Below are 13014 nucleotides of genomic sequence, written 5' to 3' on the forward strand. Positions count from 1 at the left end.
ACTTCTTCCAGGTAACCAGCATGGCAGTACAGACCTAGAACGAATGAAATGAATAAGCATTTGCTCTTTGCATGTTCCTAAGAGTGGAAAAGGTAGACCATTTGCTTTCTATCCCATAGGTATTGAGTTCAAACAGTTGAATGGACTAACATTGTCGATGTTCACTTGATCTCTTTTCAAACGTGTTTAACTCTTTTTCCATAGGCTCTTGTTTAAAAGGAGTAAGTTTGTACTCTGTGGGTTTAAGGCATTAATGTTGTGTGTAGCTCATATGGCTGCTGAAATAAGAGACTATGAAGTGGTGTTATTGTTGAGAAGTGGGAATTAAGGAGTAGGAGGCAGCATGTCTCTGGGGGGGAGGGAGGATGGTCAGAAGGGTCTGGTAAGAGTGTAGGTACAACTGTGTGGAAGTGCAGTCACTTCGATACTTGTGTTTGTTTCCCTTTGAAATAGTAAAATTTTGACACATCTGTGACATACAAAAAAAAAATGGGACTGTAAGGAAAAGCACGATACTTTATTGTTTGTTTTATAATTGTCTACTCTTATTTAAAATTATTTTCCCTTAAGGGGAGGTGTGGGTCTGATGTGATTTGCCTTTGCTAAACATTGTATGTATAGAGCATATAGTGAGATTGTGTTAGTGAAAGTGTACTGTGAGATTTTATACAGGGATGCAAAACCAGACATTTTTGAGACCCTTTTAACTTAAGGGGAACTCTATATATTGAAGGAAAAAAACCTGGTGTATATTGAGGGCAGAGAGATTAGGAAAGGGTATATATGTAAAAGAAATTAAGAAGAAAAGCCACAATTTCAACATTTTCTTTCTCCCATCTTTTTCCTTAGACACATTTAGTATTGTTTCACATGTGTGTGGGTTTCTTGTGGGTTGGGAGCATTGGGTGTCCCTGTGCATGTTTGTTCTCTGTATTGACATAGGAGAAATTACCGCTTCAGAGATCACTAAGATGGCTTTTAGTAAATTAGCCATCTTTATGGTACTTTGCCCTTTCTGTCTCTGCACACACATGTAGCACAAGTGTGCTGCTTGCCTTGCACAATGATGGCTGCTTGTTTTACTTGCTTTCAGTGTTGCAGAGATATTCACGTCCCCCAAATACAAGGCTCCAGGTCTTAACATCCTCAGAATAAATATGTTGGCATATGGTCATCAGCAGTGGCTTAAAGTAGCTGAATTCTGTTACCTGGATAGTACCTGAAAATAAGAATCGGAATGTGTGCAATTCCTCTTAAGAAAAGTATATTATTGCCAAACAATTGCTTATGGACTAACCTTGCAGAGAAACCAGAGAAGTCTCTTTTCTTACCCGAAACACTTTTTATTGGGCATCTTTGAAAAAGAGAAATGAGTGTGGGAGTACCTGTTCACATGCTGTGAACATAAGTAGCTTTCCAAAACCTTAGTATGATACAGAGCACAAACCTTATTTGCCCAGATTTTTTTTCAGTTGACATCTATTTGCAATGCCTATTTAGCATGGGAAAAATGAAGTAAGAAATCTGCTTAAACTGGAAAAAGTGCATACACAAGGCTTACGTGAGTGACATTGATGAGAGATGCTGGCTGGCAGGGTTTTACTAAGGATTTAAGACTAGGTGAGCTATATGTTAAATGAAACTACTGTAGTAAAAGACCTTCATGGGATGAGAAAGGACTATTTCTTGTTTTACCCAGTTGATGTGACTGCAAGTAGTCATAAAGTAACAAAACTGGAGATTATTTCAAAGCAGAACATAACAAAGCCTCTGTAGCATTCTGCTGCCTGGGATATTTGTATCTATAGCTATAGGATCTTTGCATATGCCATATTTTGCCAAAGAAAACAGGGTCATGAGGAAAATGGAAAGCATCCTGAAAGAGCTAACGGTGCCTGAGATGGGAGTGTATTTCCAGGAAGATGCTCCATACTTTTTCCTTTCCCCATCTATTGTGTGGAGTTTTGACCCTGTGCAAAAGAGTGCTTGCTGAGCTCAGAACCCATCCTCGTGGAAGCTGTTGCTGCTCCGGTAGATTCAGTCAGGACCCAGCTTTGTCCCTTACTCTTTGCTATCCTCTTGCGTTTGGTTTGGGATTTCTCTCGAGGAATTCGAGAGCTGATTTTCTATGGACTCACGTGCAGGCAGCAGAGAGAGTGCCTGCAAAATCACTGGTGCTGCCCTGCAGCGAGGAGCTGTATGGGGCTGCCGAAGTGCGGGAGGAGAACGGGAGGAGCGATCTCCAAGCCGGGAGCTGCATCCGCAAGTTCTCGCAGCACGTGGGAGACGGTCGTTCTCTGTCTGCTCGCTGCTCGTTCTGGTCCTGCGAATACAAAAACAGCTAGGTCGTTTCTGGTTAGCCCTCTTGTGTGTAGAGAAGGGAAGAGGGGGAAAGAGGGTACAAGCTTTGTGTACTTTTAGGCATTCTTAAGGAAGCTATTAGGACTTCTTAGACAGGGGCTAATAGTAAATGAAACGGAAAAATCTCAAATGTGTCCATGACCTTTTATGCTGGTTCTGTGTGATTCCTCTCTTAGCCATGCAAAGCTTTATTCAATTATATTTTTTCCCTATTGCTAATTGTGATACAGAAATAATGCAAAAAAATAGGTTAAATTTTCACATGCATCAGTAAACACCAGATTTCAAACTTGTGCACTAGGTGGCAAGTTAAAATTATTTGCAGCTAAGAAACTGATGAAGGTACAAATACTTCCAAATTAAATGATGTGTTTATAGCTATGCTTGTATTTTTGAAGTGACCTTTGAGTTTTGTACAATAGGTGTCTCACTATTGCCATAAATTGAGGTGCACAACCAGTTTTGTACTCAGCTTGCCATTTTCTTTTGCTGTTTGTGAATGTGGCTAATAATGAGCTAATAATTTTAAGGTGGCATTTCTTCCTTGCTAGTCTCCCTTCCTTCTCCTTTTCAGGATGTTCAAGTTATTTCTGTGCTACAAATGTTGGCAGGCTGAAATTTAAAATTGTATCAAAATTTTCAGTCCCTTGAAGTCGTGTGGGAAGAAAAAACCCAATGCCAAAGCTTGTGCTAGTCCTCAGCATTAGATGACAAAAAGCACAGATTGCTTTGTTTTGGTCCATCTTTCAGGTGTTGAGCAGTAGAGACGATATGTAGGTATTCCTTCTGAAATGAAATGTGAGGTGGTAGTTTTGTGAAACTTGTATAAGTGTTTCTGGAAAGGACTTCCCCCACTCCCCCCCTTCCCATCAGTGGATATACCCTGCTCAGTGTGAGCATTGGTGGCCAAACTTGGGCATGGAGCTGGAGTGAGACCTGCTGTTGGTATGGTGGCAGGGTTGTTGGGCTCAGATCCTTGCCGTGAAACTCATGAATTTTAATTTGAATCTACAAGTGTGGGAGAGTAATGGCACAACACAGTTTGAAGCACACTGAATAGTGTATTGGCTGCCAATTCTGTGGTTTGGGGTTTTTCTGTATTAAAATTTCCCGGTATTTTTAATACTGAATGAGCATCCCCTTTTATGTTCTACTTCAGGACCCAACTTTCAAGTTTCAGGTTGCTGTGTGAGATTATTTTGATGTTTCGGAGCAGTATATCACTATTTTAGGGCGACTGTTTTGTAGCAGTATTGCTAGCTGAGATGCCAGGCTAAGGAAAACTTTGCAGACTTCAAGGAAATTTTCTGCCCTCCCTATTACAGTGAAGCAGCTCCTGACTTTCCTTGCTTTATTGAAAATGAAACCTTGACTGGGTTGTGTGTGGTTTGGGTTTTCGTTCTCCCTTCCTCGCCTATTTATATGATCAAATGCCGAAATCTGCTCCTACTTGCTTGAGAGGGAGTGAAAACAGCTGAGAAATGCTACAAAACTAAGACCTGTTTCTATTTTCTGGCCAAAGCACGTTTGTTGCTTGATCTCACGGTCACTGTAGTGTTGGGGGTGACACCTCCACATGAGGAGCAGTTAGGGCAAGGCGGCTTTGTGCTGTAACCTCTGCTTGTGCCTTGAACAAAGCCTGTTGAGAAGAGCATTTCAAGATGTAAAACACTGCAGGCCTGGGTAGGTGGTGGTGTTAGGGAAAGGAGTGTATTTTAAAAGGATTTGGGGGCGAAAAGGAAAGCTTTTGATTTTATTGCTAGACAGGAACATCTCTAAAACTTGTTTTGCTTCAAGACTTCACTGGCTTGTATAAATTTAACTGTTATAAAAAGTCCTTAAAATGTGAAGCACTTTTTTCTGAGAGGTCATTATTGAGCAATTAAAATGTGAGGCAGATCTAAATGTTTGAACACAAGACACTTATTTTAGCTGCTTTGGTGTACCAAAATGCAGTTGAGATGTTCTAAGCCTCGACTGCTCTCTTGTCCTCTCTCCCTTCCCCAAAGCTTCCCGGGATGGCCAGGCTGACCCTACTAGCTCAACATACCTGAGCCTAGCCGAAACTGTGTTAATCTACACATTCTTGTAAATCCCAAGGGTTTTGTGGCATCTCTGGCATTTATTTGTTCTCTCACTTTGGGGGAAGGGAGGAGACAAAAGACTTGGCTGTGAAGGCAGCCAGCACACTGCCAGGCTTTGCAGTAGCACTTCAAAGTGAATGTTTTGTTTACTAGATAAGTAAAAACTGATGTAAATTTGGGGTGAAAATACAGTAAATTTACTGATTCTTACCCTCTCCTCCCAATCAGGGATGAAGAATTTTAGTCATGTAAATATTAGGAAATAGTCCATCATTAGATTAATGAAAAGCTTAATATTAGAACAAATGTATTGATTCAAATTTATATTCCTTACCTTGAAGTAATGTAACATCCTGAAGTATCATCTTGGTGAATTTAAAAAAACAAAATAACAACAAACTCTTAAAGTGTGTGAAGGAGAGCCCAGCACAAATACATGGGATTGTCACACCCATTTATAACAGAGAATTAGATACTGAAGGCCTTAAAGCTAAAATAGAAATACTCTTCAAGAAAAGTGGAGGCTTCATGAAATGTAACAGCTGTCAAACGTGTAACAAGTATTTCTGCAACAGTTCTTTGGACTTGAAATGATTTTGACCTGACATTTCCCCCTCGGCGTTCTGTTGGTTTTTTTGAATTCTGTATTTGGTTTTGCCCCTTTTAGTATGACAGATGCTTAAATGTATGACACTGCTATGTATAGTCTATCTTGCAATAATGTTTTCTTTGGGTTTTTTTAAAAACTATTTTCTTTAATTTATCTGCAGGAGTCGGAAGCTTCAGATCAGGAATATCCCGCCTCACTTGCAGTGGGAGGTAGGAAGTTACTTAAAAAAAATTATATCTTTGCTTAAAAACTATGTTTCTGTTTCTCTCTTTATCCACAGGACTTTTCCCCTTCCCCCACCTTTCACTTGCTTTGCACACACCACCCATTCTGTTCTAGGGAAAAATCCTTTGGAAGAGGGAACAATAGAGCCTTCTAAGCAATTCAGATAACTGCCTTCGTTTCTGTTCTCCAAGTTAACCATAAAAAATGTTGAAATGGATTCTTTGGTGAATGCTAACTTCCTGATGCAGTCACTCTCTTTGACTGAAAGCTCATCCATTTTGGCCCTTGCTGGTGTTTGGTGTATGAGTTCAGTAAACTTGATAAAAGTTCATATTTAAATACTTGGTCAAAAACCTTTACAGAAGCAGAAATTTAGTTCTGGTCCTTTCTTTGGGTGGTGTGGGCGTGGGGTTTTTTGAGGGCTTTTGTTTGTCTGTTTTTCCTTGCTCCTCTGTATTGGTGACATTATGGCAAATTGGTCATTCACAGTATTCTGGTTATTGGCTCTCACCAGTATAATACATAATTGCTGTTTACACTCCACAAGTAGTGTTCTAATTTTTGCAGTAGGTGGACTACTGTGAGAACAGATAGATCTGTTTTCTTTACTGTTTTTCTACCTTATATGTGTATAAAATGTTTTTTCATGTTTTATTAGTGGTAAGTCATCCTCTTGCCTTAGGGAAGTTAGAGGGTGGAGGGTTTGGGGATAAAGCTCCAGTAGCATTGTTCTCCAGCAGGTTTGGTCTGTTGCTGTCATCTGACTTTCCATCTGCAGCTGCTTCTTTGTTTGCTCTGCCTGATTGCCTCCTAGCTTTGAAGGAAAATGGAGGCATTGGTGTGTTGAATCAAGGCTGTCAACCACTGGGTCCCTGTAAGGTACCAGCACACACCACCTCTCATTGCTCCAGCCTGCCTTTCTGGTGTCTGCTGTCCATGTGAACTTTTCCTCTGCACTTTCCAAGCCTTGCATACCCCTCAGCTGAACAGCACCCACTTGATACCTTTTATTTCAATTTCATAACTGCTTTTTTATGTCAGGCTTCTGGGAACAGTAGTAATAGAAATGGTTGAGGCTGACTAATTTGAAGATTAACTTATTTTTTGGTACAAAATTACTCTGAGGATTTTTTTGTAGGAATAGTAAGTATCAGAGCAGAGGCATACAACTCAGATGTGAATACACAGATGTTTAACAGAAGGTACTGTTGAGCAGAGTACTTAAAAATGCTTCTACTTGCTCATGACTCCTTACACATGTAGTTAATATGGCTTGTATGTTACAGGTATCTACCCTGTCTCCCATCTGCTTTCTGACTTTTAAATGATCCCTCTTCTCTATTGTTGCAGTTTCTGTGGTGACATCTGGTCTTAGACAGATGTTTTCGCTGTCCATCTTTTTAAGAACACTGTCTTCGTAAAGTTCCCAAGGAAGAGTTAAAATTGTCCCTCTTAGCATCATCTCTCCATTGCCTAGATGTCCTCAAGTTACTGTAACAGACCTGACCCTTTGAGCGCAGAATTTATAGACCCCCAAAATTTCTACAGTACCTTTTAAAATTTTCTTGCAACATCAGGGTTGCCTGCCAAGTACAGTTTGTCCATTAACTTCCTAAAGTTTTTCTTTGTAAGTGCTGGTGGTCTGGCACCTCTGCACTTCAGCAGGTAAGCTTTGTATATCCTTAATCAGTGCTGGTGATTAAATTCATTAGGGAATCCTCATGTCAGTTTACCTTGTGTTCCGATATCTTTTTTTGGTGTTAAAATCCTTGAAAAAACTTCCTTTGAACTCTGTAAGAAAGTTTTTGATGATTCCCTCTTAAAACAAGTCTTTCTTAGTGGGGAGAGTAGAAATGTGTACATACAGAGAAGTATTTATATTGAAGCAATGTTCTAGCACAATATTTTTTGAGTGGATGGTATGTGAGGGTGCATGTGAAGCAGCTGGAGTGATTTTACTTAGATTGTGTCTTATAGTCCCTCTGAGCCAATTTGCTTGCCTCATCGCCCTTTTGTTAATTGCTTGAATCAAGACTGACTTCTAATAGGTGTGAAATCCTTAAAACCAGACAAAAAAAACTGATGAAAGAAGTCTCTAGGTTAGTTATTGTAGTAGCCCTCCTGTATGTTCCATATTGAAACACAAACCACACTTTGTGCTCTTCAACACCTTTCCTTTTACTGTGACATAGGATATGTGAAAAGAACAGCAGAAATGTTCTTGTGAATTGTTTTTCCCTGGTATAGCCACTATTAGGAAGGTTACAGTGCAATTCTTTGCAAAAGCTGTAGTAACTGTCTTGTTTTCCTTTTTTTTCTTTATAAAAACAAGCTCATTATAAAGCCTGTAGGTGTGCCCCTAGAAGTCAGTGTGCATGCCTCTAGTTCAGTGCTTCACAGCTGCTCTTGTTGCTGGGGTGTCACACGTGGCACCTGTATGCCTTGGGCCACGTGGGACTGGGAGCCAGTGAGCATCTATGTGCACAGAGATGGCCCTTGGCTTATAACAAAACACCCACCAGGCCCTCTCATAATAAGGAAGGCATCCATAACGTTCTTAAATGTAGCTGATCTGCAACAGAGTTTGGAAGTAGCTCTCATTCCTGAGCACCACAGAGAAATTCTACCTCCTGGTTTCCAAAACCAGAAAAATTTTCAGGGAATATTGAAGCTTAATTTGAACTGAGAATTTTTTGAGATCTGTCACCTGAGGAAGGGGCCCCACTCTTGATATAGGCCCTTTGTTGTCCATGTGGGTAAAAGCTGGCTTTTGAGATTCATGGAATGCTGGAATAAATCCATTTCTGGTCAAAACCTAGGAACTGTTCCACTGGTCTACCCTCTTACCTGTCTAACAGACATGCATATCTATTTAGTGCATTTAGCAGAAGAGAGAAAACACTGAACTTTAGTGATAAGGAAGTTTTGACTTCCCCTTGGAAGTAACAGGGTGTCCTGAAAATTTGTGGTAGGACGCTTGGCCCACAGCTATTCCGTATAGGTTGGGAAACAGGGGGTATAAATGTCCACAGAGTAACAAGCATTTATTAGCAAGACTTTTCAGGAACCAAGTATAGAAATTCAGATAAGTTATTTGCTTTTCTGGCTGCCCCTTTTGACAAAAATATTCCAACTAGTGTTCTCCTTCATGGAGGTTGACATTACTGATTAAAATACTGACTTAAAACCAGACATAGCAATTGGGCTTGTAGTTGTTTCCTCTGTGTAATGTAAGACCTCACTGTGCACTTATCAGACCATCATGATATAAGCAAAAAAGGTAAGATAACCCTTTTAGACCATATTCAGAGCTAAGTGGTGGAGAAAAAGGCAGATAATGAACTGCTATAATCTGCTGAGTTACTACTTTGAAACAAAACCGCAAGGTTGCTATCCTGAAGAGCTCACTTGAAAAGTGCAGCTGTAAAAGATAAAATTCTAATTTATTCCAAGGCATTCAAGGTTAAGTTTGTACAAAACTTGTCTGGTAATTAATTTGAACTTCACAAGATTTTTGGCAAGGTTCTGCAGGTTTCTGTATGTGTGGGTTGTGTACTCTTGTGCTCCTTGCCCAGCTAGGAGAAACTGGAGGTGTGGAGGGAAGACAGCATCTCTGTCTGAACTAAGAAAATGTAGAAGGTGCCTCAGACTGCAGTTGGAGTCTGGACTGGTAGAGGATTAGCCAGGATCATGCTTTCTACTCATCCATGGGTTCACTTGCACCTTGCCTGTTCCCTCACCAGACTGTCTCTGAGGGTTCTGGTTCAGTGACCTGTTCCATAGAAGCATCATGACTTCTGCATGCATAATCTTCCCTTCGTGCTGCTTACATATAATTTGCCTATAGAGGTTATTGTATCCATTTAGTAATTTGGAGAAGTCGTGCATGATCAGATTTTATTTTTTAAATAAGTCATTTTATCTCGTTGAGAAGTATGTTTTGTGAAGCAAACTCTCCAATGGTTAGTGCATCACTTTGAGTATGTGGGTAGTAGTAGTGTAGTATGTAGTGGTAGTATTCTTCCCCTTTCCTATACTTACTCTTGAAGTACAAAGCCCAGACTGATGCTAAGAATCATGACTAGTGAAGAATTTGGAACATCCCTGCTTCCCTTTCTCCACATATACCAGTCTCATCTCTTACTCTTTGAAAACAAGTACCCCGACTCTGTGGTTGCTGCAGAAAAGTAAATAGATCTCTTATTACTCTTTCCTGAACTGCAGTCTGTAACATACTGATTTGACTCCTAATTTGTAATGGCAGGTACTCTCCCACTTAGCCAGTGTGTATTCAGCACTGGAGGTGTATTTGCAAGACAAAATTATACGTCCTCTGGAAAGAGATCTAGGTAAGGTGATTTAAAATTGAAAAAACCAGAAGTACCTAGAGTTTTTCTGATGTAACACAATGGGGATTTGAGTACAGTTCTGAGAAGGAACTGTGCAATGCCAACCCCTTTTATTTCTCTTTCTTTTAAAACATTTTAAAAGTAGCATCTACTATGTAGAAGATGCTTCAAGAGATTTTCTTTCCAAATATTTTTTCCATGTTTAGTGAATAAAACACTAGAGAACAGACTTTCAGGACACAGATGGTGCCAGAAATGGCACTTGCTGGCTCAGCAGGAAGGTAGCTGTTGAAGAGTTCCCACTTATCTTCTGTGGGCTTATTTCCTTATCGGTTTGGATGGAGCAGATAAACAGATAGTGTTGATGAACTTGGTAACAAAAAAGGTAGACTAAAGCTGAGCCTGTGAAGTGTGAACCTGTTGAGTGAGCAAAGAAAGCAAGAAAAATGCTGTGAATGTGTATTCCTAGCTTTGCTGTGAGACTTGCAGGTTGCTTTCGGGGACAGAAATGTGTGGGAAGGAAGGTCTGATTTAGCTCTTCTGAAGGCAAAAAAATGTTACTAAACAGGATTTGCTTTTCCTCACTTTTTTCATGGAGATGAAAAATGAAGCCTCATAGTTATGTTGAGACCTCCAATGTTTCAGATTTCCCAAGCAGAAGCAATAATGGAAAAGGATTTCTAGAGCAGCAAAGTGAGTGCAGGTTCTGCATCGAGATTTCTGACAATACAAGAAAGGTTTGAGCCATCTCCACCTATCTGCGTATTTTGTAAGACAACTTTCTGTTTCATTGAAAGAATAGAGACTGATTCTTACTGAGCAAATGTTTCTAAATCTTACAATGCACATAACTGCCCTGAGGATCTGTTGTAGCTTGTATTGCTGCTTGGAATGAAGCAGCTAAATTCTGTGGGGTGGATCATTGTTCTTCAGAGATGCAGTGTAAAAACTAATCTTGATGAGTGGTACCTGCTTAAGATGCAGACTATTTCAGAATACCAAGGATATGAAGAGGACAGGTGGGATTCTTGTGGGTTTCAGGAAAAGAAAACCAATGAAACTACAGCAATTAAAAATAAGTTAGGATTATACAAAGCAGATACTTCTCATAAAGCCAGGATGTAAAGAGGAGATGCAGGAATGAGCTGTAACTACAATGGAAAGAATTCTAGAAGTAAGGTGAATCAACAGTAAAGATGTATAAAATATATTGAAATATGGTCATTCACCTCCATCTTTCTCCAAGAATCCTAACTTAATGTAGTGCTATAAAAATAATGTTTAGCTATAAAAATGCTAGCAGAACGCTAAGCATGAACAAATCCGCTGCTGCCTGAAAGGTGTGGGAATCTCTGGTAGGGATCTTTGAGAAGGAAACAGAAAACAGAGTGCTACATCAGGCACTAAGCTGTATTTCTTGCCAATTACTACTTGTCCTACTCAGCAGATGAAAGGAGAGCATGTTATTCTGCTCTCTGCAGCAGTCTTTTACATATTTGAAGACCTATGATGCTTTGGGAAGGTTAAGGAGGGAGTTTAAGTTCTTTCAATCTCTTCTCAAGACTCTTATTTCTAGGCTATTGATTGTTCTGAAGTCTCTTACCTGGGAATGTCCCATGAGGCTTCTCCAGAGTAGTTTCTGTAGTTTAAGATCACTTTGAGCTCTTGTCCCCAGGTATATTCTCACTCCATTTCAGCTTTGCGCCATCTTCAAATTTAGCGAACAGAAACCTGATACGACACTAGATGGTATAGTCCCTGCAAACCCTGTGAAGTGGAGCCTTTTAGTTTGACAGTGGCTGGTAATCACTCTTACCTGAGAGTGATCCCAAGGTCAGCTTCTCACCTGCTGTTGTACTGTTGTCACTGTTGTCAGTTTGTTGTAGGGGACAGTGTCAAAAGCCTTTGGAAGGGAGATTCCCCTCCTTCCCCCAATTAATTCTGTTATTATGAGAAACTGGAGAAATTTCTCAAGAAAAGAGAGGGTGATCGTCTTTCCTTTGTTAGCTGACCTGGGACACGCACTCCGAATTAACTGCTTTTCCTGGGCTGCATATATTGCCCATTATCTGGCTGGGCTTAGCTGCAGGTGAGGCAATCTGATATATGAAAGTGACTGTGGCAGACCACCCAGTTTTGCACTTCAGATGACATATTGTCTTATGTTGGGATTTTAATTGCCTGGCTTAATTATAGGGGGTGATATTTACAGGTATATGTGAGGTAATAAACACCTCTTGCAGGTGTTTAAAATACAGGGTGTGGGAGTGAAGGTCCTTGGATAAATATGCAATAAGCATATTTCTCACTTGGATTGATTTATTCATATAAATGTGTTGGTTACAGCACTGCTGATAATTGTCATATCGTTATAAACAAGGGGAAAAAATCTAATGAACAAAGTTAATTTTCTTTGAGATTTTTGACTACAGCAGTTTTTCATTTAAGTCAGAGTCCTACTAAAAACAGTCAATAGTGATGCTTTTATTAAGCATCTGCCCCTCTGTAAGACCTAATATCCTAGAAGTTCCTAATAAAGGTATTTTGCTGTTCTTCTGTTATAGTTCTAGGCTTAGAAAAGTAGTATTGCATTAGTTAACACAAAGGTTTCTCCAGGAAACTTGTAGTAGCTAAGTAACGAGTAGAGAAATTAGAGGTGAGGTCAGGGCTCTGTTGTGCTAAGCACCTAGAAGATACAGAAGGTCTTCCAGCCAGAGGAACCTGTCATAGTGTTAAAACCCTGTTTCAGAGAAATCAAAAAACTCACAGAATCAGAGCTGTTTGACTGACCTAGTTCAGAGGTGCAAAAGTTGCTGCTCTTACTCCAGGTGGCCAAGGTGATTAAGCCAAAAGAAGAGGAAGTAGAAGATTTTGGGCTATGCTGCATGAAATGTGCTGGGTAGATGTTCAGGCAGCCACAGGACTTGTATGGCAGAGGCAGGAAATTTGGCTGAGCAACTTTTAAATAAGGTGCTGTGAGGTGTCTCAGCTTTTTGACCATGATCTTAAGCAAGCTGAGTAGTAAGGTGCAGTGACCTCGGGCAGGATTTGTGAGATGCTGTGGAGGGGACACACAAGGAGAGGAGGAAAGCTTTCATTTGGACCTGAGATTTTTGATCTGTTGCCTTGTCTGAGCCCCACAGCTTTGTGATTCAGTGAGTTGTCTACATACCTGTATTAGTGTGTGAGTTGCTTTTGGTTGTGATGGGCTCTAACTGTCAAAACACAGCAAGCTGGTGAGTCTTAAGTGTTAAATGTGGCCATTCCAGCTAATATGTGCATAATATTTGCCTTTTGAGACTGCATTTATAGCCCTGTGTGTTACTTTCCTTTCAGAATTCAGAGGTAGAAATAGCTAAGAGAAGGGTTTAAAAAACAGAAGAAA

At 40.1% G+C, this 13014-nt stretch overlaps 1 protein-coding gene across 2 annotated transcripts in view; it reads left to right on the forward strand.

Moving 5' to 3' along the window:
• Nucleotides 1-13014, forward strand: part of IGF2BP3 (insulin like growth factor 2 mRNA binding protein 3) — a 113243-nt gene that overhangs the window by 19886 nt on the left and 80343 nt on the right. For both annotated transcript variants that reach the window (XM_039548974.1, XM_039548975.1), the window contains one exon: nucleotides 5216-5264. In XM_039548974.1, the coding sequence (XP_039404908.1) occupies nucleotides 5216-5264 (49 nt within the window). The remainder of the gene's footprint in view (nucleotides 1-5215; nucleotides 5265-13014) is intronic.

This window comes from Corvus cornix, chromosome 2, assembly GCF_000738735.6.
Source record: "Corvus cornix cornix isolate S_Up_H32 chromosome 2, ASM73873v5, whole genome shotgun sequence".
In the NCBI taxonomy this organism is placed as follows: Eukaryota; Metazoa; Chordata; class Aves; order Passeriformes; family Corvidae; genus Corvus; species Corvus cornix.